This window comes from Elephas maximus, chromosome 10 (genome assembly GCF_024166365.1).
Source record: "Elephas maximus indicus isolate mEleMax1 chromosome 10, mEleMax1 primary haplotype, whole genome shotgun sequence".
In the NCBI taxonomy this organism is placed as follows: Eukaryota; Metazoa; Chordata; class Mammalia; order Proboscidea; family Elephantidae; genus Elephas; species Elephas maximus.
This window is the reverse complement of record NC_064828.1, coordinates 62,909,724-62,936,974: the sequence shown is the minus strand read 5'-3', so window position 1 is coordinate 62,936,974 and position 27,251 is coordinate 62,909,724. Positions and strand designations below refer to the sequence as shown.

Genomic DNA, 27,251 nt, shown 5'->3' with positions numbered 1-27,251 from the left:
CGGCAGTCGAAGCCGCGCCCGGGAGCTGCGGTGGGGGAGGGGCGGTGGCAGCGGCTCGCGCTGCGTCGAGTTTCCCAGAATTCCTAGCGGCTGTGGGGAAAGTTTACGGGACGTGGGCGGCAGTGGCGGCGGCGGCGGTAGCGGTAGCGGTTATTAGGCGGCCGGCGGCGGACCATGGCGCTGGCCTGGCTTCTCTCGCCTCTCCTCACGGCGTTCCCGGGCAGCGTCGTGGAGCGGGCAGACTTCCGGGAAGGAACTGACATGCGGCTGAGCGGCGACCGGCGCGCTTAGCGCCCCGAACATGCGGCAGTCCCTGCGTGCGACCCCGGGCTGCGGAGAGGCGGCATCGGCGGCGGCGGCGGCGGCGCAAGAGGGAAGGAGGCGGCGGCGCCTGGAGAGGTGGCGGCGGAGACGTCCCGGGCCCGGCGCAGAGCTCTAAGGGAGGCTGCTTGGCGCGGCCTCTGGCATCGTGGAGGAGGATGCTGTCCCGAAAGAAAACAAAAAACGAAGTGTCCAAGCCGGCCGAGGTGCAGGGGAAGTACGTGAAGAAGGAGACGTCGCCTCTGCTACGGAGTGAGTGTCGGGCTGGGCGCGCCCACCCGGCCCGGGCGGCCGCGGGGACCCGGACGGGGGCGCTGGTCGCGGTGTTAGAGACCCGCTCTTCCCTCGCGGGCCCCCATTCCTGTTGGCCTCTGTGGAGTACTGGTTTTGTTTTCTTGTGCGTGAAGTGGTGTTTTTTGTTTTCTGACAATACAACAAAATGTAGGAATAGTTTTATTTTTAAAAATGATTGTAGAAACTTTATTTCCCTGATACCGGAATGGTCAATTAATTCAGTAGTGTTATTCCAAGTTTTATATGTTAACTATTTTATTTTTTCAAATTTTATATTTTCGGTAATTTAATTAAAGAATTATACGACATTTATTAAATAGTCGAAGAGTTTTAAATGGGATTTCACGCATTCATACAAATTATCACGGCAAGTTTTAGTTAGAAAATCGTAATTACCTATAGTTTCGATGTTCTTTCCTTGAGAGGCGATAAAGAATAAGAAACTTAGGTTATTATTTATTTTTTTTTCCCTTGAGGGAAACCCCTAGAAATAACGAATCTCCCCTTCTCCGTGGCTTTGATTACTAGAAGAGGCTCTTTAAGGAACACTTAACTTGCTGATACTTTGACGTTTTAGGAGTAAAAGTGATGAGACTGGGACGCACTTTTTCCTCGTATAGGCACAGCGTGGCTTATGTTTGCAAACACTGCAGGTGTCACTGGGCGGTGCTGGCACTTGTGGGATATCTAAGGCTAAATTCTTTAGCTCTGCTTCTGGATACAGAGATGAGGTGAAAAGCAGACTGTCGTTATTGCAGCCACTACCCAAAACCTCATCACTCTTAGACCTCAGAACAGAGGAGCCAAAATCAGTTATATTTGCCTGTATTAGTGAGTTTTAAAATCTGTGCTTCCATTAAAGACTACCAGAGATGCCAAAAAGACAAAAGAATTCAAAATTATTTCTCCCTAATTTTAGGAAAATTTCTGAAAAAAAAATTTTTTTAAACTTTAATGGAGTGTTACCCCTCCTCCACTTTTCTCCTCAGTTTAAGTAGTTGACTCTGAGTTTTGAACTGAATCTTTTGAATTTTTAATTTTTGCTTGTGTGTTTATTCTGAACCTTTGTGAAGTAAAGTTGGAGCTTACATTTTGGTGCTCACACTACGTGCTAGTCCCTTTGTGTAAGTTTTCTTCTTGAAAGCAAGTAGTAGGGTATTACCTCATTTATAGTTGAGAAAGCTATTTACAGAGGTTCCTAGTACTTCCCAGGGTGCACAGAAAAGGGTGGAGAGCCTGTTTTTCCGTTACAATCACATCTTCAGATATCCAGATGTAATACTTGCAATGCTTTCTGATAGAGCAACAAAGTAGATATGATGGGGTTTATCAGTATCCTGAAACTTGATCTTTAAACCCTTTTTAACACCTTCTTTTAGGTTATACCTATGTTACATTTTTGGTTAAATTTTTAAATGATAGCTTGTAGTTTGCTGCAAAGAAAGTTTATTAAACATTACTTAAAGTTATGAAATACGTTTGCTTCACCTTTAAGCAAATAACTTGTGATACAGTATTTCGTTTTTGCTTCATCAAGTGTTGAGTCTGCACTTGCGTTAGCTTCTGAAGGTTATTATCATGAATACCCTATTAATAGTAAGTTATTAAATGAACTAATAAAATCCAGCTTTCTTTATATTTTAAAAGTACTTTTTTCCCTAACTAAGAAAAAAAAAAATAGCTAAGATATTTTCAAGTACGGTATTCAGAATGTACTATATCCTCAAAGCTATTGTTCTGCTGTTATCTTCTGTTTTGAATTATAATTACTTGCTTTAAAGGAGCCATAATCTCAGGCTTGGTGTTTTTGAATTGATTCAATACTTGTGTGCCTTTTTGAAATAAGATCTTTTTCATTTTTAATTTTTATACCTAAAATTTTAACTTGCAGGCTTTTGATTACTAGTTTTAGGTAATTTCAAGAGTAGGAAAACTAAGTTAATAATTTTAAAAAATCTTTTTAAAGGAATCCACTTTTACATGTTTAGGAGTAGCATTATGTTCTGTTTTATTTTTGGAATTGTGTTTGCTTGAAGAATTCTTAGCAGTTTATAAACAAAAGTGTCATCATATAAATTATACTGATAACTGCATTTAGATTTGTTAGGTTGTTTACTGTTGTTTCCTGTTTTTACACATTATGAGTATTTCATTCAGTACATAGTCATATTTAAATTTATTGGCATTTCATTATATTATATGGTAGCGTGTAGAATATATTTGATTCTGACTGAGCTTACATATAGCGCATTCATGCAAAGTATAAATTCAAGTGGGAAAGTATTAATCAGCCTCAATTTAAAAATACCCAAGTACTGTCTTAAATCAAGATTTAAAATGTGTTTTCTTGAGTCCATTTGAAATTTTGCATTTCAGTGGTGGTAGATGTAAATAAACAGCTTTTGAAAAATATATGTATTACTCACTGAAATGGTAATTTTACTTTTTGTTTTATTATAGATCTTATGCCTTCGTTTATCCGGCATGGTCCAACAATTCCAAGACGAACTGATATCTGTCTTCCAGATTCAAATCCTAATGCCTTTTCAGCTTCTGGAGATGGAGTAGTTTCAAGAAACCAGAGTTTCCTTAGAACTCCAGTTCAAAGAACACATCATGAAATAATGAGAAGAGAAAGCAACAGATTATCTGCACCTTCTTATCTTGCCAGGAGTCTAGCAGATGTACCTAGGGAATATGGCTCTTCTCAGTCATTTTTAACAGAAGTTAATTTTGCCGTTGAAAATGGAGACTCCAGTTCACGATTCTATTATTCAGATAGTTTTTTTGATGGTCAGAGAAGGCGGCCACTTGGAGATCGTGTACAAGAAGACTACAGATATTATGAATACAACCATGATCTCTTCCAAAGAATGCCACAGAATCAGGGGAGGCATGCTTCAGGTGACTTAAAATTATAAATACATTAGTTTATATTTAGATTTATTGACACTTCAATTAAAAAGATACTCTTCTCTGGGTTTTCTTGGGAAGCCAGCAATACTTGTAGTGAAATACTTTTTCATTCCACCAGTGTTGCTAAACCATGTTGCAAATAGTTATTAACCCACACTGTATGAAGGAATTCTTGTGTCCATTTATTTTATTAACTTGTGTTATATAAACATAGTTCTTATCTTCAGGCTTATCTGGACCCTTAACACTATGAGCTTTGAAAACATGGAGAGTTTAACATCCATAAATCCAACCCAGCACATGGCTGTCTAGTCGATTGCAACTCATAGCGACCTTATAGGACAGAATAGAATTGCCCCATAGGGTTTCCAAGGAGTGCCTGGTAGATTTGAACTGCTGTCCTTTTGGTTAGCAGCCATAGCTCTTAACCAGTACGCCACCAGGGTGCCCATAGATGGATTGAGTTTAGGTGTAGGTTTGATAGAATGGGGAAGTTTGGGCATGCTAGGTGACACCATTGACAACTACGTCATTATTTAGATAGAACCTGACCTGTTTCTGTAAACAAAACTTTTAGTAGCCCACTGATTATTTCCTGAGTTGGTCAAAAAGGCTTATTGTCAAATAGTTTATTTGGAAAAAGCTGAAAATTAAACAAGCTTTCTCATCTGATTTTTTTTCCTAGTAAGTTGTAGGCCTTAAATTTTGGCAGGATTAAAAAAAAAAAAAAAAAATACATGAAATAGATTTATCTTGTAGTCCACATAACCTCAAAAAAGCAGACTTAGAAAACAGTTTGGAGCACAAGTTTTTTGGTTGTAGAAAACATTTTAAAAATTTAGTATTAATCACTTATGTGTCTAGGGCTAGCTTTACCCTAACCTTCTTGGTCTCTGCCCTCTGATATCTTTTTTGGGGAAATGAAGCCAGCATTTCCAAAATAATCACAGAAAAATTAGTTGTTAAACTTTATGACCTATTTCAAGTCAGAACAGAGAGATGAGGGTAGGCTGGAATATCTAAAGAATGATTCATGGAAGAGATAAGACTTGAACTGGTCTTTGAAGTTGGATTTTGGATTAACAAGGGACGGAGGAAAGACATTTTAAGTGGAAAATTGAGAGTAGCATGGTGAAACTAGGAGTAGGCATGGTATAAATCCAAAGGACAGTGTATAGTTCTGCCAGGTTTTTTTTTATAGGTTAAAGGATGGAGACAATTGCATACTTCAGTCCTTACTTTGCTTATTGTAATATTGTGCAGTTCTAAAGCTTAGAAATAATGTTATCCATACAAATAGTAAGTTTTAAAAATAAAGTTCATTAATACTTTTAGAATAATATTTGCTTATTATAGGAAATTTGCAAAATACAGAAAAGTAAAGGTAAATTACCTGTTATACCAGAGATTGTCTTAGTATTTCATCTTTTTTTGTGCCAAAAATTTTTTTACATTGTTGTAATTGTATTTTGTACAGATTTGTATCCCTTTTTATTTGAATGAGTTTCTTAATGTCGCACGCTTTTTATATGTAGTTTTAATGACTCCATAATCTTTCATGTGGTAGCTGTTCAACAGTTAACATTTTAAATTCAGCCTTCCCAGGAGTTAATGAGGACTTGACTAGGTTATGGACATGTGGAAGAAGGACAAGTAGGGCAGATCTGAATTGATGGAGCTTAACCACTAATGGGGTTTGAAGGATGAGGGAGAGGGAAGAGTTGAAATTAGCACAGCACCTGGCTACATAAACCCATTGCATCAAGTCGATTTCAACTCATAGTGATCCTAAAGGACAGAATAGAGCTGTCCCATAGGGTTTCCAAGGCTGTAAATCTTAGGGAAGCAGACTGCCACATCATTGTCCCATGGAGCAACTGGTGGGTTTGAACGCTGACCATTAGGTTAGCAGTTGAGCATTTAACCTCACTACATAACCCTTTGCCTTCGAGTTGATTTCGATTCATAGCAGCCCTGTAGGACAGAGTAGAACTGCCCCATAGGATTTCCAGGCAGCAGTTAGTGGATTCAAACTGCCAGCCTTTTGTTTAGCAGGCAGACACTTAGCCACTGTGCCACCAGGTCTCCAATCTGCCTACATAAAACTAGAAAACCAAACCCTTTGCCATCGAGTCGATTGCGACTCAGTGACCCTATAGGACAGAGTAGAACTGCCCCATAGTTTCCGAAGAGTGCCTGCTGGATTCAGACTGCCAGCCTTTTGGTTAACAGCTGTAGCACTTAACCACTACACCATCAGGGATAAATGGTTGAATAAGTGAATGAATCCAGAGGTTTCAAGGCTAGAAACTCAAGACGATTTTGATAGTTGTGGGGGAGTAGGAATAATAGCTTAAAACAGTCTGTATCAGTTAAAAAAGATGATGTGTTGTTCTTTGCACTCATCTTTCCCAGGTATATTTACATCGCAAACATAATTCACTTATCATACTACTTTTCTCCCTGAGCGTGAAGCATGTAAGTATGAAGAATTGATAATACCAAGTTAAGATACTGATTCACAAAATATCATTGAGTTTTAAAAACCGAAATCTTTACCAATTCTTTCAGGAGCAATCTGACATAATTTGTGTAAGTTTAAAGACAGATTTTAAAACAATTTTCCAATTATGATTTAGAAATAAAAGTTAATTGGATACTTTTTCAAATTAAAAAATGACGTTTTTAGAAATAAGATAAAAAAAAAATCAGTGATGCATGCCCAGAAACTTCATTCAGTAACATTAATTTATATCAGGGCAGTAGAAATGTAATCTAAAGTTTTGTTGTGGTTAGTTGCCATTGAGTCAATTCGGACCTGTTACCATCTAGGAAAAAACAGTGCTTCTTTGAAAGACTCTTAAGTGGCTGGGAAGGATTAATAATTGATTATAAATGGTACAGAAAAGCCTAACAACTGTCTTTTCCAGATGGAAACAATCTGAATATGAGACAGTAGCTGGAAGTTTTTTGAAATCATCTTGAAAAGACTAGAAACTTATATTTTCAAGATTTATGGTGGATAGAGTTGAAGGAATTTTGGAAAATGGAAAGGAGAAAGTTTGTAGGATGGCAGAGGTGTGGTAAATACTCCAGTAAATGCATACATGTTTAGTTAACCAGGATCATCTTTTGATGAGGGGTTAGAGAATCATCAGAGATGTAACTGTGTGTGTAATTTTACTGCAGAGGAGAGAAGGCAGCTGGCTTGGTTCAATACCTAGATCTCTTCGTCAACCATGGCTATAATGTTTAGTACCTAAACATTATTTACAGGAGAATTAAGTTTTGATTATTTTTATTAGTGTAATAATTGGAAGAAAGATATGGAATAAAATAGTTTGCATTGACTTCTTAATGACAGTAGGAATTCCTGCCAATTAGGTATTTCTTAGATTTTCAGGAAACACCTTATCTCAAGAGTTAACATCATCTTACCTATCATGTTTAGCACAAGCATGAAAACAAGTTGCACGATACCTTACTGTTCTACTTTAGCTGTGAAATTTGACCTTCAGCATTTTTGGCCAACATACCAGTCAAGCACTTACTGTATGTGCCAAAGGAAGGAATTCTGCTGTTAACAGGAAGTCTTTATTTGGAATACTAACGGCAGATTGAGGCCCTTTGTTTTACACGTAAATATTTTAATTCTTCGCAGTTTTAAGGGAACAAATCAAGTTGTAAAAATCAAACTGAAAGTATCAGGCTTTACAAAAATATACTGGATATGTGTTTACTCCGGTAAATGCATAAATATTTAATTAACCGGGATCATCTTTTGATGAGGGGTTAGATAATCAGAGTTATAAATGTATCTGTAATTTTTTTTTGCAGAGATGGTGGGGAAGGCAGTTGGCTTAGTTAAGTACTTAGATCTCTATATCAACCATGGCTATAATTTTTACTGTTCATTACTCTGGACAAGATTGTGTAACTTCATTAGAGTTCCAGATTCCATTTTTTTCCTCCGTAGCCACCATAAAATTAGGAAACCAGAATTTTTTTGTCTTTGCGTATAAGGACAGATCTCATAGACATGTCTGGTTGTATGAGATTAAGTTCTTTGAGGGCATATCTTGAAAGCTTGGTAGAAAGGCAGAATAATACTTTATCTGTATTTTTTGAAAATCATGTATTTAGTTTATGAATGTTTTATTTTATATTAATGGAAGGTGTTTGTGCAGTTAAAATTCCTGCAAAGGGGCGTTGTTCTGAGGGTTATTTATTGAATGCCACCCATTCTTTTCTGGGACTAATTGAAATTATGGGAAAAAATTCTCCCTGTAGCTTAGAAACTGAAATTCTCATTTTCCATACCGATTTATTTAAAAAATTGGTAGCTTGCTTTTTCTTTTATTAGTGGTAGTTATGTTTTTCTTTGTAGAATTACAGTTGATCTTTTGTTGTTAAGATTACAGGGTTAGTAATAAATTTTCTATTTGACCTTAAATCATCTGTATGACGTTTGGCAAATAAATCTTTATGTCCTCATCTGTAAATTGGTAGTGATAGTACTACCTCATGGTACTGTTTTGAGTATGAAATAGGACATAAATGGAAAGGGCCAGGGACATAGTAGGCACTAGTAAGTGTCAGTGCGCATGCCTTTTGTAAGAGTGTTATTTCATCTTTACTTTTTCCAGATTTAGGATGTTTGGTTATTGAAGTTGCAACTTTTGGCCAAACTTAGAGTGGAGGTATGGTGTGTAAGAGCTTGGCCTAGCTTTTTTTTTTTTTTTAAATCTGCTAGACCTATTTTATTACTGGTAATGCTTTAACGTTTCAAACCAGTGATTTCAAATCTTTTTGTACTGTACATGTGTTTCTCAATAGGTTTTATAAAATTTCCAAAAACAGTAATTAAAAAAAAAAAATTTAGTCCGCATGGCACTTTCAGAAAGTATGGATAGGGTGTGTCATGAAATAAATTATTGTTGTGTGCTGTGGAGTGATTCCAACTCAGAGCCAGCCTATAGGACAGAGTAGAACTGTCCCATGGGGTTCCTAAGATGTAATCTTTACAGGAGCAAATCGCCAGGTCCTTTCTTCCACAGAAATAAACTGTATATCTTTAAAAACGTTGGGAATCATGGTTTTACACAGCATTGGTACAGCTGGTAAACCTATTTGGAACTTTGGGTGCTTCATGGCAGAGTTTAGTTCCTGAAAATGAGAATCCTTATAGACTGATCTTCGTGCTTCCTTTAAACATGAATTTCAAATTTATCCTAGTTCAAATCTGGTTTTTGGTATCTGTTATTGTTTAAATGTAAAAGTACGTGTATTTCTAGATTTAAGCAAGTTGAGTATATGGAAATCTGGATTTTCTAAACAGAGAAATTTTCACAAACTTTAATCCTCTCCAAGTATAGTGTTCAATTGCAATAAAAGCTTTTGATTTTTAAATACTATATTTAGAAATCTATTTATAATAGATGTTTCCAGGGGGATCTCTGTCCAGCCAAAATGTTGTGCTTCTTATGTTGTTGTTGTGTGCCGTTGAGTCAATTCAGACTCATAATGACCCTATGTGATGGAATAGAACTGCCCCATGAGAGCAGGTCACCAAGTCTTTCTCCTGTGGAGCCCCTGGTGGGTTCAAACTGCCAACCTTTCGGTTAGCAGCTAAGTGCTTAACCATTGCGCCACCAGAGCTCTGTTATGGTTGTTATAAATAATGAATTGACTATAATTTAAAAAAAAATTTGTGTTTTAGGTAAAAGTTTACACAGCAGATTAGGAGCCCTGGTAGTGCAATGGTTAAAGCACTTGGCTGCTAACCAAAAGGTTGGCGGTTCGAATTCACCGGCAGCTCCTAGGGAGATGTATCAGTCTGCTTCCATAAAGATTGCAGCCTTGGAAACCCTACAAGGCAGTTCTATTCTGTCCTGTAGGATCTCTAAGAAATGGAATCAACTTGACAGCAGTGGGTTTAATAATTTTTATACAAATTGTTCCATGCCATTGGCTACAGTTTTTATAATGTGTCAGCATTCTCATTGTTTCTATTCTGTTTGCTCTGTTTCCGTTGATCTAGCTTCCCTTCCCCTCCTTGCCTTTTCATCTTTGCTTTTGGGTAAATATTGACAGTTAGGTCTCATATAGTTGACTGTTTAAGGGAGCATATTATTTATGGATGTTATAAGCCAATCCGTTATTTGGTTGAAAGGTGATCTCCAGAAAAAACTTCAGTTCTGGGTTCAAAGGGCACTTCAGGGCAGCAGTCTTGGGGGTTCCTCTAGTCTTTCTTGATCCAGTAGGTGTGGCCTTTTTTAGAGATTTGAATTTCGTTTTGCATTTTTCTCCTATTCAATCCAGGACATTCTATCTTGTCCCTGGTAAGAATGGTTGGTAATGGCAGCTGGGTGTCATTTAGTTCTTATGGTCTCAGGTTACAAGAGGCTGTGGTTCCTGTAGGCTATTAGTTTATGGACTAGTTTCTTCTTTGAGTCTTTAGTTTCCTTCATTCTCTTTGACTACAATTTTTTAAAATTTTATTACATCGTTACATTGCTATCCCTGGTTGTGGTAATAGTACATTTTTAACTTAATAGAAATATTAGAGGGTATAAAACGATTGCACGGAGATACAACATGACTTAAAATTATTTGCTGTGTGCATGCTTTTAGAATATTGGTTTGCTTCTTTTCTTTTGAAATATCTTCCCTTTAAATATTAAAGTTGCTTAAGCTATACTTGTTAAACCTTCAGCTCCAATTTGACAGAAGCCAAGGTCAGTTTCATTGATCTAGCTTCCCTTCCCCTCCTTGCCTTGTTAGCTTTGTTCTGATCTGTAGTCACTATTTTTTTTTTTTTTTTTTTAAGGAATATATGCCTTTCTTCCCAAAGGGTACTGAGTAAGAGTGATTTTGTTTGTTTTCTTGCTTTTTTGGCCAGAATACCTTATAGGTGGTGGTATATACATCCTGTTGCATCAGTTCTAGAGGCACACAATGACTCATTTCTCCTTTTGTGATGTTAAGATTGATTATGGATTAGATGTCAGCCTGATTCATCTCAAGAAACCACTTTCTTACTCATCCATAAGAAGCATTTCCTCATGCCTTAAAGTTTTATCATAGGATTGCAGCAATTCAGTTATATCTTCAGGCTCTACTTCTAATTCTAGTTCTCTTGGTATTTCCACCACATCTGCAGTTTAGTGGAAGTTCCTCCAAAGAAGTCTTGAACCCCTCAAAGTCATCCATGGTTGTTAGAATCAACTTCTGTCAAACTCCTGTTAATGTTGATATTTAGACTTCCTTCCATGAATCATGGATGTTCTTAATGGCATCTAGAATGGTGAATCCTTTCCAGAAAGTTTTCAATTTACTTTGCCCAGATCCATCAGAGGAATTACTACCTATGGCAGCCATAGCCTTCCAAAATGTATTTCCTAAATAATAAAATTTGAAAGTCAAAATTACTCCTTGATCCATGGGCTGCAGGATGTATGTTAGTAGGCATGAAAACCATGTTAATCTCCTGGTATATCTCCATCAGAGCTCTTGGGTGATCAGGTGCATTATCAGTGAGCAGTAATATTTTGAAAGAAATCTTTTCTTCTGAGCAGTAGGTCTCAAGAATGGGCTTAAAATGTTCAGTGAACCATGTTGTAAACAGAAGTGCTGTCATCCATACTTTGTTCCATTTATAGAGCACAGGCAGATTCTTAGGGGCCCTAGGATTTTCAGAATGGTAAATGAGCATTGGCTTCAACTTAAAGTCACCAGCTGCATTGGCCCCTAATAAGAGAGTCAGCCTGTCCTTATAAGCTTTGAAATCAGGCATTGACTTCTCTCTAGCTATAAAAGTGCTAGATGGCATCTTCCAGTAGAGGGCTGTTTTGTCCACATTGAAAATCTGTTGTTTAGTGTAGCCACCTCCATCAGTGATTTTAGCTAGATCTTCTGGATAACTTGCTGCAGCTTTTACATCAGCACTTGCTGTTTCACCTTGCACTTTTGTGTTATGGAAAGGACTTCTTTCCTTAAACCTCATAAACCAACTTCTGCTAGTTTCAGACTTCTCTTCTGCAGCTTCCTCACTTCTCTTATCCTTCACAGAATTGAAAAGAGTTAGGGCCTTGCTCTGGGTTAGGCTTCGGCTTAAGGGAACGTTGTGTTGTTGGTTTGGTCTTCTATCTAGACCACTAAAACTTTCTCCATAATCAGGGAATAAAGCTGTTTCTCTTTTATCATTCGTGTGTTCCCTGGAGTAGCACTTTTAATTTCCTTCGCATTCACAATGTGGCTAACTGGCACAGAGGCCTTGCTTTCAGCCTGTCTCAGCTTTCAACATGCCTTCCTCACTAAAGAAAAAAAAAAACCATTGTCATGGAGTCAATTCCAACTCATAGTGACCCTACAGGACAGAGTAGAACTGCCCTATACGGTTTCCAAGGAGCAGCTGGTGGATTTGAACTGCCAACTTTTTTTGGTTTGCAGTCGAATGCTTAACCACTGTGCCACCAGGGCAAAACATTGATCAATTAAGTTCACCATCTTCTATGGGTGCAGTTTGTGGTGCTCAGAACCATTAAAACAGTTACATCAAAGATCACTGATCACAGATCACCATTAACAGATATAATAATAATGAAAAATTTAGAAATATTTTGAGAATTACCAAAACGTGACACAGAAACACTAAGTAAGCACGTGCTCTTGGAAGAATGGTGCCGATAGACTTGTGCTCGACGCAGGGTTGCCACAAACCTTCAATTTGTAAAAAACGCTGTATCTGCAATGCACGATAAAACAAGGTATGCCTGTATTACATTAGTTATCTATTACGGCATTACTATGACTTGAAATGACAAGCATTACCTCAGTTACTGTGAGTGTGGAATTTAGAAGTAGCTCAGCTAGGCAGTTCTAACTCAGGGTCTCTCATGAAGTTGCAGTCCAGATGCCAGCCAGGGCTGCAGTCATCTGAAGGCTTCGGTGGGGTTGTGGAACTGAAGGATCTGCTTCTAAATGTACTCAGGGGGCTCTTAGAAGGAAGCTTCAGCTCTTTGTTGACTTTTGGCTGGAGACCTCAGTTCCCTACCACATGGGTTTCTCACAACATGGCAGCGTGTTTCACCCAGAATGGGTAGTCCAAGAGAGCACATGAGCACAACTGGGACAGAAGATGCAGTCTCTCTTATATCCTAATCTTAAAAGTGACATAGCATCATTTCTGCTATAAACCTTTAGTCACACAGACATAGGGTGTCAAACAAGGGTGTGAATACTGGGAGGCAAGGATCACTGGGAGTCAGGGCCACCTTAGAGGAAGGCTACCACATCTATAAAGGAGCCCTGGTGGCACAATATTTAAGCACTTGGCTACTAACTGAAAGGTTGGCAGTTCAAACCCACCCAGTGGCTTCACAGGAGAAATAACTGGCAATCTGGCTATAAAGATTATAATCTTATAAAGATTATAGCCAAGAAAATCCTGTGAGGCAGTTCTGCTCTGTCACATGGGGTTGCTATGAGTCAGAAATGACTCAACAGCACTCAACAACAACAACCATCGCATCTATATATATAAGGTAATGTTCTTTTGAGACTGTTCTGTGTCTTGCTTTTTTCATTTAATATATCCTGGGTATTACTTCAAGGCAATAAAAAAAAAAAAAGGATATATTAACTGAAGATGACTAGAGATTTTTATTGTGATGAAAATATACACAAGAAAACATGCCAATTCAACAATTTCTGCATGTATGATTCAGTAACACTGATTACATTCTTCAAGTTGTGCAACCACTTGACTCCCAGATGTTGCCTAGGAGATAGTCAATGAACTTTACCTCTTGTCTTCATTTCTCCTTCTGTCAAGTTCCTTCATTGTCAGGGCATATACAGTTTACATTTTGTTCCATTACACTAATGAGCTCTTGTGGTGCAGTGGTTAAAGCGCTCAGCAGCTAATCAAAAAGCGGTTCGAACCCACCAGCCACTCCACAGGAGAAAGATGTGGCAGTCTGCTTCTACGAAGGGTTACAGCCTTGGAAACTCTGGGACAGCTCTACTCTGTCATTTAGGGTTACTATAAGTCGAAAGTGACTAGACAGTAGTGGGTTTTGAGATTTGGGGTCCTTTGCTATAATCCCCACATTTATTTTACTCTTGGTTCTACAATTAAATATTTGTTTCTTACCATCAGTTCATTTGCTGTATTTTCCCCACTCATTTCTTGATTGACTGATGCATGTATGTATTCTAATAGTGTTCTTAGGAAAGACTAATGTGAACAATTTTCCCTGAGTTCTCATGTTTAAAACTGTAGTAGCCTCCCTGAAGGAGAATTTGGCTGTTATAGAAAAACATTAGGTCTCCCTTTTTTTTCCCATAAGATCTTACTGGTGCTTTTTACTGTATTCTGTAATCGAATGTTACTATGGAGAAATCTGATGCCTGTTTGATCTTCCTTCCTCGTTAGTAACCTGACCCTTTTGTTCAGCTGCCCAAAGGATTCTTTTATCTTTGAAGTCTAATAACCGCACTAAAATATATCTGGTGATGACTGTACTGGTTTTTTTAAGTGGGGGTGGCATACCTTTTCAAATAGGTATATTTAGGTTATCTCTAAATACCTTACTTCAGGAAAGTTTTCTTAGATTAAATCTTTGAATATTTATTTGATAGTATTTGCCTTTCTACTTTGAGGACTCCAGTCATATATCTAAATAGATTTTCTCTCCTTGTCTTCCATACCAGTTTTGCTTGAATCCTTTTTAACTCTTTCTTTCCATTTATTTTGTTCACTTCTGCACCCTTTACTGCACTTTCTGTGTGTCAGTTCTTTCTTATGCACCTTCTAGTGTTTCTCTTCATTTTTATATGTTTCCCAAGTATACTTGTTATCTCTATGGTCTTAACCATCTCATCTTTCAGGTTCTTGCTTGTCTGCTTTGTAGTTTTCCTTCAGAGAATTGGTTGCTTCATTCTTTTTTAGTTTATGGCAGAATGTTTAGTTGCATTTTTTATGAGCTCTGGGGCAATATTTTTCTGAAATATTCCTTTTAATAAATTGAAAATTTTTTTGCCTCTTTTTTCTCTTCATTTTTACCTTTACTGTTTTCTTTTTCTTTTATGTTAAAGATATGTATAACAAAACATTTGCCAGCTCGACAATTTTCACACGTACAGTTCAGTGACATTGATTATTTTCCTTATATTGTGCAACCATTACGTTTCCCAAATTATTCCACCACGGCTAACAGAAACTCAGTGCCCCCTAAGCAATGACTCCCTTTCTCCCTCCTTCCCTCCCTTGTTAAATACTGATAAGTTTTGATGTGCAAACATTTGCCTATTTCATATTAGTGAGATCATACAATATTTGTCCTTTCGTGACTGACTTATTTCCCTCAGCATAATGCTGTCAAGGTTATCCACGTTCTAGCGTGTATCAGTACTTCATTTCTCTTTGTGGCTGAGTAATACTCTGTTGTGTGTATGTACCACATTTTTGTCTATCCATTCATCTCTTGATTGGACATTTGAATTGTTTCCACCTTTTGGTATAGATTGTGATTAAATTTTTTGCATATGGATGTCTAATTATTCTAACACCATTTGTTGAAAAAACTATCCTTTCTCCACTTTTACTGTTCCGTTATCACCTTTGCCAAAAATCAGTTGACCATATATGTGTGGATTAATTTCTGGACTCTGTTCTATTCCATTGATCTCTTTGTCTATCTTTTTGCCATTTCCACACTGTCTTGATTACTGTAGCTTTCTAGTAAGTCTTAAAATCAGGTAATATGAGTCCTCCAACTTTGTTCTTTTTCAAAATTATTTTGGCTACTCTACTTCCCTTGCCTCTCCATATGCATTTTAGAGTCTGCTTGTCTATGTTATTGAGTCGGTTCTGGCTCAGAGTGACCATATATGACAGAGTAGAACTGCCCTATAGGGTTTCCTAGACTGTAATCTTCACTGGAGCAGATCGCCAGATCTTTTTTCCCCAAGGAGCCACTGGTGAGTTCGAGCCATTGTGCCACCAGGACTTCTGGTTTATCTATATGTGTACCTACAAAAGATCCTGCTTGGATTTTGATTGGGATTACATTAAACTTGAAGATAATTTTGGGAAGAATTGGCAACTATGTTGAATCTTCTAATCCATTAACATGATGGGTCACTTTTCGTTTCTTTCACCCATGTTTCAGAGTTTTCAACATACAGATTCTGTGCATATACACATTTGATTTTTTTGGAGTTATGAGAAATGGCATTAATAGTTTCTGTTCCCATTTATTGACTGTTAATATATATTTTGATTTTTGTATGTTGACCTTGTACCTTGCTACTTAATAATTCTAGAGCACAACCACATGTTTTTAAGAAATTATAAACCTGGAATGATTTTACATGCTCATTTTTGTTTTTTTAGATGAAATGTCAAATCTTGTAGGCGAATGAGGCGAAATTTTCTTTTCCTTGCTTTTCCTTTTTTAGCAGTATATATACTTTAGTAGCTTTGTTACTAGTTAAATATTGTAACATTATGGAAATGGAGGCATCAGCCAAGAAAGAAGGTCCTCCTCTTTTTGTAATTAAATAATAGTAATACTGGCTATTTTTTTATTCATAACGACTTTTCTTTTCCTTTCTCCTCAGGCATCGGGAGAGTTGCTGCTACATCTTTAGGAAATTTAACTAACCATAGTTCTGAAGACTTACCCCTTCCTCCTGGTTGGTCTGTGGACTGGACAATGAGAGGAAGAAAATATTATATAGATCATAACACAAATACTACTCATTGGAGCCACCCTCTTGAGCGGGAGGGCCTCCCTCCAGGGTGGGAGCGAGTTGAGTCATCAGAATTTGGAACCTATTATGTAGATCACATAAATAAGAAGGCTCAATACAGACATCCCTGTGCTCCTAGGTAGAGTATAAACTTTATTTTCAGCTTTTCATTTTGAGATTGTCTAATGTTAGATTTTGGACTGAGATATTTTCATCAAAGAGAAAGGCACCGTAAAGCTTGAGATTTGAAAATCTTACAGTTCAAAGTTTATGACATTTTCCTCTGGACTTAGTAGTGTATGACTTTAGCAATTTAAAAAAGAGAAAAAAAAAGGCTTTCTTTTTAAACAGCCCCCAAAACAGGATTGTTCTTATGATCAGATTCTTTAATATTTCAGAATGTTTTTGCTGTAGATACTCACAAACTGAAATAAAATAGAACATCTGCCTGTTCACATTTAAATTCCTATAAATGATAGAGACCTACCCCCTAATGGAAACCCTGGTGGCATAGTGGTTAAGTGCCATGGCTGCTAACCAAAAGGTTGGCAGTTTAAATCCACCAGATGCTTCTTAGAAACTCTTTGGAGGCAGTTCTACTCATCTTATGGGGTCGCTATGAGTCAGAATCTACTTGACGGCAATGGGTTTTACCCCAATAGATCAAAAAATTCTTTTGAATTACAATGTCTTGTTTTTATTCAGTACCAGACATAATTTTATGTTCTATTTCTTACTGTTGCTAGGTAGAAAGGTGAAAATTGGGAGTGGACAGAGTATCCCAGATCTGTAATAAATGCAGCCAGTAATCCTTTGGGCTATTTTGTTAAGTACTGGGCTTATCAGTAGATCTAGTTAGTGACCAGACTTCTAGCCCTGTGCTATCTAATACTGTAGCCAGTTGCCACATGTGGCTGTTGAGCGCTTGCAAGATGATTAGTCAAAACTGAGATGTGCTGGAAATGTAAAACACACACCAGATTTCAAAGTACAAAAAAGGCAAATACTAATTTAGTAGCAAAGTGGTAAATATTGCAAATTAGCTACATTTTGAGCTTCAAGAACTGAGCTGTGAGATTAAAATGGGTGAAATCTCATCAGCATGTTGATAGCTATTGCTTAGTATCATCAGACATAATACAGATCTTTAGTTACACAAGTTGTAGCTTTTAGAACCATTACAATCGTCATGACAGTACGTTTTAGTATTATCACTTAGAAAATGAAGCTTTATTTTTATTGTGCTGTTTTAATCATTTTGCATATTTGTATCTGCTGATTTCAACTTTAAAAGCAGATTTTTCCTAGTGATTTCATTTTGTGGCACTCAATCAATATTTAGTGAACAACTGAGATTGTCATTTCTTCCAAACAACCAAATCTGTGGTTGTTTTTCTGTCCGAGGTGACAGAGGTTGGCATGGTCCAAATAGCCAAATTTGAAAGTATATTGAACTTACTTTTCTGTTCATCATTGTTAACCTTGCATTATTACAGAATTTTTATAGTTTACAAAGCATTTTCACAGTTTGTTAATTTGCTTCTTTTATAAACTTACCTAGGTAGAGTTAATGGCTACTTGAGAGTCTATATTATCCCAATTTTTATACCAAACTCTTGGCTTACATTAGCTCATTTAATTCTGAGAAAAACCATCTGTGGTATGAATTTATTATTCCAGTATTACTAATCAAGATACTGAGGCTTACATTAGTCAAGCAGTTTTGCGTACATTCATAAATCTACTGAGTGGCAAAACTGAGTTTAAAACCTAGGCGTTTCTGACTTTAAAGCCTCAGTCCTTCCCCATCCCTAATCAAGGATTATTTCACTTTGAACCTACCTGTGAAAGAAAAGTTGAAAATAAAATGTACTACCACCTGCACATTGATTTTTAAATTGTTAACCACAGTCTAATTTAACCCTTTTTTAAATCTCAGTGTAATATTACAATGACTGTTTCTGATTTACCCATAAATCTTTATTTTTAGAAGTAGATACTTTCCAGTTTTGTCTATAAGTCTGGAATAGACCATTTTGGCCTCCCAGAATTGAATCGTTCATCTTCAGGTGCTTTAATGCTTCCTTAGCACATTCCCATATAATGCTCCCCCTCCTCCTTTTTTTGATATTTACCCCTCCCAGCCTCTCAATATACACGGGCATGTATATTTTAATTAAGAGCATTTTGGGGGGTGGGGTTTAAGCTTCATTATGATTTAAAATAGGTTTAATCAATGCTAACTGCCATTTGCTCTCTTAAGGTAGTCAAAGTAGAAAGGAAATACTATAGTTAATGTGGATAGTTTAAGCACAATACTCACCCACACTGCTCTGCCTATACCCAACCCCCCTTTCTAGTCTAAAGGAAGAGAAAAACATCCATTCTCCTTTTAAGAGAGAAACTATCAACCTTTCCAATATGAATTGAGAGCTAATTACTAGTTATTACCGGAGCTTTTATACTACTAGTTTTAAGCCTCTGTGGTAAAGGTTACAATTTAGCCCCAACTTTTTTATAGCCTCCTTTGAAGCTATTCTTGAAAAAGAAGAAAATACTAGCCAGAAGAAGCCTCATAAAAATATGTAAAGGTTTAGCTTATGTTTATATCCATCACTAGGGACCTACCAGTTTCTAAGAGAGGGTGTATTTTACTTACTTATAGAATGTTAAAGAAAGCCGTAACCTTTAGGAATTTGTCTGTATGTGGTGGAAAGGAGTAAGTTGGGATAGGAGGCCCATTAAGCCAAGCTTAAAGATTATTTGTTCTTTATAATTTCTTGTTTATCCTAGTGAATGTCAGTTCTTTCTTCTTAGTGTACCTCGGTATGATCAACCTCCTCCTGTCACATACCAGCCACAGCAAACTGAAAGAAATCAATCCCTTCTTGTACCTGCAAATCCGTACCATACTGCGGAAATTCCTGACTGGCTTCAGGTTTATGCTCGAGCCCCTGTGAAGTAAGTGAATTTATAGTAGAACATTTTGTTGAGGGCTGAATGGAGGGCTGAATGGAGTTTCTGGTCTGTTTAACCCAAGCAGTGCCATGTTTTTCCCTTAATAAAGGACATCATATTTGGTAAAGTAGAGGGTCAGTGAAAAAGTGGAAAACCTTCAATGAGATGGATTGACACGATAGCCACAACAGTGGACTCAAGCATACCAGTAATCATGAAGATGGCACAGGACTGGTCAGCATTTCGTTCTGTTACACATAATGTCACCATGAGTTAGAGCCAACTCAGTGGCAACTAAACAACAACAAAGTAATGTTTTATTTGAAGAAATTGTATCACAATTTGGGTGGGTTTGAACTGCCAACCTTTAGGTTAGCAGCCAGTTGGAAATTGCTTGCAGCACCCATGCTCCTTTGTATACCTATGCTGATCCTATATCTTGTGTAATGTGTTTATATTTTCCTATAAGTCTGGAAGAATATGTGCCCAACTGTTAACATTGGTTATTTCTGGGAATTGGTAAGATAGAGGGTGTTATTCTTTTTGCTTTATATTATTTTTTACTGTGAAGTCATTGTTAAAAAGAAATAACCTAGTAAGCTTTCCTTTTTGGGGAAAATGTACTTACTTAAATGGAACTTCTGATTTCTTAGGAAAAAATACAGATTCCCAAAAATTATAGAACTTATGGAAACTAGCAGCTTAGTCTTCCTGGAGCTTGGAGCTTAGTCTTATCTTAGAGATGGGACCTCCCAGAATGAGCCAGATTGAAAAAAAGAGCAAGTACTTCTGTACTGCTTAAAAACTTAAGCCAGAAACTGGAAACCTGTTGCTTTTTGTTGACTATAATTTATATCTGTAGAGAGGATGGAAATAGTTAATATTGTTCTGTCAACAAAGTGTGAACTGTCAGCTACAAATTAGATAATGGAAAATCAGATATTTATCAAAAAGATAGGTTTTAGCCAAAAATTAGCTTGTGTTTTCCTTTTGCTCTCCAAACAATTGAGAAACGTCTGACTTCCAAAATTCTTCAATTTCATCTCTAGCAGTAACTTACCAACACAATTTTTGCATGTACTTCTAGTTAGAGCCTGACTTAAAACAGATTATGTTCTAAGATTTTATTCAGTTTTTATAAAGTTTCTAAGCCCCCTCACAGAAGTCTATAATGTATGGTATAACTAACCAACCTGAACTATTAGATACAATTATAAAGTGTAATCTTTAACATGAAAAAGATCATCAAGAACATACTTACTTTATATTATTTCTTATACACCTCCCCGCCCCACACACACAGTCACCACCCACCAGTCCCAAAAATTTTGCAGCAAGGACTTTTTTATGCCCGTAGCTTGGCAGTTCCACAATAAGACAACTGACCCAGCTCACTGGGTGTAGGTAGAGAGGAAGGAAGACAAGGCACAGTGATTAGAGAAGAGGGAGGGACTTAGGCTATATTATGGTACCTAGATCTAGGGATTGCAGCACCTTTGTTTCCTGAAGGCAGCATCCACTGGGGCATGGACAGGTTTTTGTTTTTTGGTAGCATTATAATATTTGCTGTTTGCATGTATGGGTCTTTTATAAGTAGTGTTTGAATAGAATGCTGCCCTAGCAAAAACAGCAAAAAGAGATGCTATAAGCATAGACTACTAGAGTTACAGGCCATTTTCTGAGTGATTCACCTGTGTATATAGAGTATAAATGGCTGAAAGTTAAACTTGGGCAAGTGTATTTCTTGACTAGTTAAAAAGAAAAGAATGGGAGTTGTATTCTTTTCCCAAAAAGGCAGGCATATTGAGATTCATTATAGACAGAAGGAAGTAACTATATAGGAATAACAGGGAAGAGTTTGAATTGGAAATAGATACTCTGCATACTTTTTGCATCTATGATCTTCCATAGAGTGGTTTTCCTTCTTCCCAAAGAATCTGCTCTAATTATTCTGATTTTGTTGCTTTTACCTACAATCCCATTCTTTATGCTAAATCCTGTGATACTCAAAACCAAACCCATTGCTGTCAAGTCGATTCTGACTCATATTGACCCTATAGGACAGAGCAGAACTGCTCCATAGGCTTCCAAAGCTCTAAATCTTTACAGAAGCAGACTACCACATCTTTCTTCTGTGGAGCAGCTGGTGGGTTCAAACCACTGACCTTTCAGTTAGCAGCCAAATGCTTTACCCACTGTGCCACCAGGGCTCCTTAAATTCTGTGATAGGGCAGTCAGAAATTATCTAAAGCTTTTTTCTTTTTTAACTTGACTGTTAGTAAAGATTGATATTCATGTCTTGCAAATAAATATGTCATTTACCCACTTAGTAGTATTCCTTCTTTTTCCTTGCTAGAAAGTACCAGGTGACAAATGAGTTCAACATTCTTATAGTTCACCTGGTATAAATATAAGCATCTTGAAATATTAGACACTGCTGAAATGCCCCTTAGCTATGGAATTCAAACTCTAGGAGATTAAGACTTTTTGTTAGAAATTATACATTTGTTTCAAACAAATTTTTTAAATCCTGCCTGACGACCACTAAAATTTTTATTTTGTTCAGACCGTGAACTGGAAAAAGGGAAGGATGTGGAGATTATCCTTTCAGTGGAATGAACTTGAAAGAGGCTGTAACATTAATAGGAAGAAAAATAAGCTACATGAGTGACAAAGGTTCTAGGAAACACAGCTGTTTCTTCAGTGATGCTCATTGAGTATTTCTTGTATGATCCCTCGATTTACAGCGGCACGTGGTTGATAAATATCTCCCACTAAAGAGAACATAAAACTTTCTACCTAGTATATCTATTAGTAAATTTGCAGTGCTCATTAAGCAATGAAATGGCAAAATTGAGAGTCCAAAGGAATACGTTTACCTTGTGGTTTTGCACAGAAACCCTGGTGGTGTGATGGTTAAGTGCTATCTATGGCTGCTAACCAAAGGGTCAGCAGTTCGAATCCGCCAGGCAGTCCTTGGAAACTATGGGGCAGTTCTACTCTGTCCTTTAGGATTGCTATGAGTTGGAGTCAACTCGATGGCACTGGGTTTTGGTTTGTGTGGTTTTGCATATTGTGTTCCTGGTGGTCCTGGAACATATAACATAGTATGTGGCTCATACTAGCTGCTCAGTATGTTTTCTGTTTCCCTTTTTTAAAACCTTTGTTTTACATTAGATGATCCTTCTGAAATAAGATGGTAAATGAATTGCTAAGCAGCAGAGGCACATTGGAGAGGAGATATTATAAATAATTATTAAAAATAAATCTACTAGGATTTACAGTCAAAGCTTTCTATTATGTATGCTCTGCAATATGATTTGAGAAGTATAACTTCAGTGTCATATGGTACATGCTTTGCTATAGTTCAAGATCTTTGCCTAGTCTTAATGGGTGTTAACATTCAGAATCACTGCTCTAAAGCATGTTCATCCATAGTTCCCTGCCGTTTGGAGCTTTTAGCCACTGAATGACTTGCTTTTTTAGGTTTTATAGCCTCTTTAGGTTTTAGTTTTTTCATCTGTAAAATGAGAAAATGGGATTAGAGGGCTGTCTTCAGGTCTCTTTCAATTCATTGTTTAAATTACTGATTTAACAGTTGATTGCATACTTCTGTCTCAGCATGTGATCCACTTACCATTGAAGAAGGACTAAAGACCTTCCAGGATATATGTAAATATAATCTTGTGTGAGTCCTTTCCCACATTGTGTAGTCTTTTGCAGTTTACTTATCCTGTGATTTTGAAAGATCATATTTTTTTCTGAGTTTTGTTTTTCTTAAATAACTGTATACCAAACTTCAGGAATACTCAACCCTATTGTTTAATTCCTTGTTTGCTGTAGTGAACAGCATTTCAGCTCAAAAAGCTCTATCAACATAGATGACTTTGTTCATCTTTGCACATTATCATTTGCTAGCACGATGTGGTCTAAGGTATTCTTAATTCCTGATAATTAACTTTGGATTAACTGATGACTAACATAGAATGTATTCTTCAAAATTAAAGAGCCACTGTGTTTTGAAATCTGTGTTAATAGCTGTCTAGTGTTAGTATTAGAATAACTGATCCAAAAACCCATTGCCATCAAGTCAATTCCAACTCATAATGACCCTATAGGACAGAGTAGAACTGCCCCATAGGATCTCCAAGGAGCGGCTGGGTGGATTTGAACTGCCGATATTTTGGTTAGCAGCCAAGCTCTTAACCACTGTACCACCAGGGCTCCAGAATAACTGATATTTAAGATTAAATGAAAGAAGTATTTTTTAACTTAAATTGAAATAATATTAGCAGTTTTTTTGTCTTCCTAAAAAATAGTATCCTCTATTTAAATAAGGGTTAATAATTCAGTTATTTTTAAAGTTTATGATTTGTTAAGTTATAGTGAAGTTGGTATTTATAAAAATAGACCATTGTATGTGTTTTGAACATATTTATGACTATGTTTTAAAACAGATATGACCACATTCTGAAGTGGGAACTCTTCCAGCTGGCTGACCTAGACACATACCAGGGAATGCTGAAGCTGCTCTTCATGAAAGAACTGGAACAGATTGTTAAAATGTATGAAGCCTACAGATATGCTCTTCTCGCAGAGCTGGAGAACCGCAAGCATAGACAGCAGTGGTATGCCCAGCAACATGGCAAGAATTTTTAAGTTAATTTTTTTTTTTAAATAAAAACTTAAGTTTTATAATGGCTTTAAAATATTTTCACAGATAAAAACAAGGACTTTGTTTAATACAGGCAGCTTACTTTTTAGAAATTATAAAGTTCTAATTTTACATGTATCTTGTTAGAAATATTATTTTACAAAAAAAAAAAAAAAAATGTCATTCTAAGAGCCAACATTGCAAGCACTTCCAAATTAGGAAACCGCTTTGAGTATTTTTGATGGAGACAAATGCACCAAGAATTGTCAGTTAACCACATATGAACTAGGAAATGATTACTTGGTAATCTCTTGCACTCGCAGTACCTTTCTTTTTTTAAAAAAGAGATCTCTTACAGTAGCAGTATCTTTTTAAAAAAGACAGAGAAACTATGCAGTATCAAAAATGTTTACTGCTTTCACGTGGAGTATTGTCTGGAATGAGATGGTTCAAGCATTAGCATGGTGTAGTTCAAAACAAAGTGGGATTTGGGGCCTTACTGTGATACCCTTTTATATGTGATGTACAGGTCCCTCCACCCCTGCCTCCCAAAAAGTAAAGAAGCATTTTAAAGTGTGTTGAGAAACTATTTTTTGTTGTAAAAGGGTGATGGGCCTGTAATCTTTCAGGACTAAATTTAGACATAAGGCTCTAGCCCACGTGGGGAAGGTGTGTGAGGTGCTCAAAGTTGCTAACTATCAGCCAGGGCTCTTAACTGCATTTAGCATGGCACTGATGAGACAGTGGAGGGATCTTGACCACAAAGTGCACCGCCACTCTGACAGACTGGGTTAAGCTGCCAAAATGACAATCAGGGATTCAATAAGAAATCTTGTTCATTAAATTGATTTTGCATTACTTTTCTGTCTTCTAAGATTTTGTCAGAGAACTTTAAAACCATTATGTTTCCCTCCCGACGTTTTTTCCTTTTGGTTTAATAACTGTCCAGATGTTCCTAATTAGTGCAGTCCATTTGATTGCAGACAAATTTATGGCATGTATAGCCTATAAATCTCTAGAATTCAGTGAATTTTAACATTAGTTGAAGTAGCTCTTCAGTTTTATTTACATATGTTATAAATATGTAAATATATTTTTAGTTTAGGTAGTCTTTGGAAATACAAAGCACTCCTAGTTAGATACCTGTGAGTTTGAATTATTGATAAAGTGTTGAAAATGTGTTTGATTTTTATATAACGAGCTTATTAAATATATTTTTGTTGAAGCTAAATGTCTGGTGTTTTAGTCCATGTTTTAGATACAGTGCTATAAATATTTAATTTTTCTGTTTAGAAAGCCCATAGGCAAAGGAAGCAATATAATGAAAAGAGTATTAAAAATGAAAAAATGGCCAGAGGAATTCTATCAGTGGGCAAAGATATTTTGGTGGGCTTGTGACCGAGCTTTTCTAAAATGTAGGTTTACATAGCTTACAAATTGAACTCTCAAACACTCTCCTATCTTAATTATTCCTTCCTATATTACTCTTTTCTTTATATTACCAGTTAATTAAGGCATAGCATTTCTAAGAAAGTTAGAAATTATTGTTACAGACCTCCCAGATAAGAGGCCTTGCTACTTTTTCCATTACCACATTTTTTTTTCCTTTAAAAGGTCTGATCAGTGAAACTTCATTAGAGATTTTATCATTAGAGATAAATACAGAATCACTGGTTTAAAAGAATGGGTAGGTACTAAAGGGATTAGCATGTGTTCCTTAAATGGAAATTTAAATTTGTGGTGGTGTCAACAACAACAACAATAAAAAAAAAGCATTTTGAATTTAAAAAGAGAGACAAAACCGTCATCAATCTATATCAACACCTCCCAAACATTTCCAAATTCAGTAAGCATTTGTTTTTAATCTTAGGAACCAAAGTAAACTTTAATAATAGCTCACATGTTAAAAGAGTAAACCTATGAAGAACACATTTTTTGTGTATCAAATGAAAAAATACACAACACAGTGAAACTCAAATACATATACAAAGTGATTTTTTGTGCATTTTTTGATCAAGAAGTTTACATTCTGTATTAAATCATAATGTAAAAGAAGCAATATGTAATTTTTGACAAATGAACAACCTTGTTTAAATGTATTTTAAAATAACTAAGAGCTAATTCTTTTTTAATGGTATATGTAAGATGATACAGATTGAATCAAGCCTGCTGGGTTATGATGTATGCTTTAACAAATGACTATATGAAATAATTTGTAAATTTTTCTGTAGAAATTAAATGAGCATATCCAAATGTGTAGTAATATCTTACTACATGGTTGAGTTATAACCCAGTAGTAGTATTTAGTCAATTCAAGCAGAACACATGTATTGTCATCATAAATAGACCAATACTTTAAATTATAACAGCATATTTGAAGGCAAAATCCAGAAACTGTACCTGTTAACAAAATGATATTACCATGCATACATACATCTGCTTATTAAACACTGAAGTAAAAGTCAACTAAACCATTATGCAGTCTTCAAAGGTGTTTGATATTTTACTCTCTTCTGATGGAAGTATTTTTAATGTTTGCAGGGAGATACAAAACTTAATATTTAACTGATAATTGGTCATGCACCTATATTTTTTAAAATTTGGATTACATTTTCTTCTTTTCTGATTCTTCAGTAGATTCTGACTTTGGTGCAGGAAAAGCATGATGATACAGATGCCTGTGAGTTGCTGCTGCACTGTAAAGCTTGTATAAAGCCTGGAAGTACAAGAATCAAGATTATGATACATTTTGTTAAATACACAGATGTAAAACTTTTCCAGTTTTAGAGTAATTAGTATATTGTATAAATTTTAGCATGCTACATTTGGGATCTATATCATTAATCTACATAAGATATAAATTAATAACTAATTTCTTATTTCAGCTCTCCAGTGTGTGCATTACCACTTTTGTGGATAGATCTTCATGGTCAGTGTTTTATTCTCAGACTGTTTCTTTTTACCTTGCATATTACTTAGGGCAGAGCTTCCCAACCAGTATGCCCCAGGGGAGTATTGAGAACCCCTACTGTGACTATTCTGGATTTCAGAGGAATTATAAGAGCTCATAACTTCTGACTGCCAGTAGCTACTTTATTATACATAGCCAGCCCACTTGCTCAGGGCTTTCAATAGATTCTCCAGAGTGTCTCATTTTCTGAGACAGTCATGGAGCTAACTAAGCAGGTATGCTGCCCTCACTCTGCCACCCTGTGCCCTCACTTTACATGCTTTTTTGCATTTTCATTAGTTCATATCATACAAAGCCTTATTCAGAAACATTTCCTTAGAAAGCCTTTCTTCATTAAAACTACCTCTATGCTTGCTCTGTGTGTCCCTTTGTGTTTGA

General features: G+C 36.5%; 2 protein-coding genes across 6 annotated transcripts in view; one reads left to right on the top strand and one right to left on the bottom strand.

The window, feature by feature from the left end:
• Positions 1 to 26,625, top strand: SAV1 (salvador family WW domain containing protein 1). Of its 5 annotated transcripts, none has more exons than XM_049899024.1 (6): positions 1 to 573; positions 3,076 to 3,519; positions 16,159 to 16,429; positions 19,108 to 19,251; positions 23,706 to 23,893; positions 26,537 to 26,625. In XM_049899024.1, the coding sequence occupies exons 1-6, from the start codon at positions 480 to 482 to the stop codon at positions 26,566 to 26,568; spliced, it is 1,173 nt and encodes a 390-aa protein (XP_049754981.1). In that variant the 5' UTR covers positions 1 to 479; the 3' UTR covers positions 26,569 to 26,625. The 5 variants fall into 5 exon arrangements, with proteins under 5 accessions (XP_049754981.1, XP_049754982.1, XP_049754984.1 ...); XM_049899025.1 differs by having other exon boundaries at positions 26,540 to 26,615; XM_049899027.1 differs by having other exon boundaries at positions 3 to 573; positions 23,706 to 23,876.
• Positions 26,355 to 27,251, bottom strand: part of ATL1 (atlastin GTPase 1) — a 76,441-nt gene continuing 75,544 nt past the window's right edge. Inside the window, exon 13 of the mRNA XM_049899023.1 lies at positions 26,355 to 26,618. Coding sequence (XP_049754980.1) covers positions 26,508 to 26,618 — 111 coding nt within the window. The 3' untranslated portion in view covers positions 26,355 to 26,507. The remainder of the gene's footprint in view (positions 26,619 to 27,251) is intronic.

Bases quoted from the DNA above. Each gene is read 5' to 3' on its own strand.
- SAV1 (XM_049899024.1), top strand. From the start codon at position 480: ATGCTGTCCCGAAAGAAAACAAAAAACGAAGTGTCCAAGCCGGCCGAG. The intron at 16,430-19,107 runs GTAGAGTATAAA...CTTTCTTCTTAG, and splicing joins AGACATCCCTGTGCTCCTAG to TGTACCTCGGTATGATCAAC. The intron at 23,894-26,536 runs GCAAGAATTTTT...CTGATTCTTCAG, and splicing joins GTGGTATGCCCAGCAACATG to TAGATTCTGACTTTGGTGCA.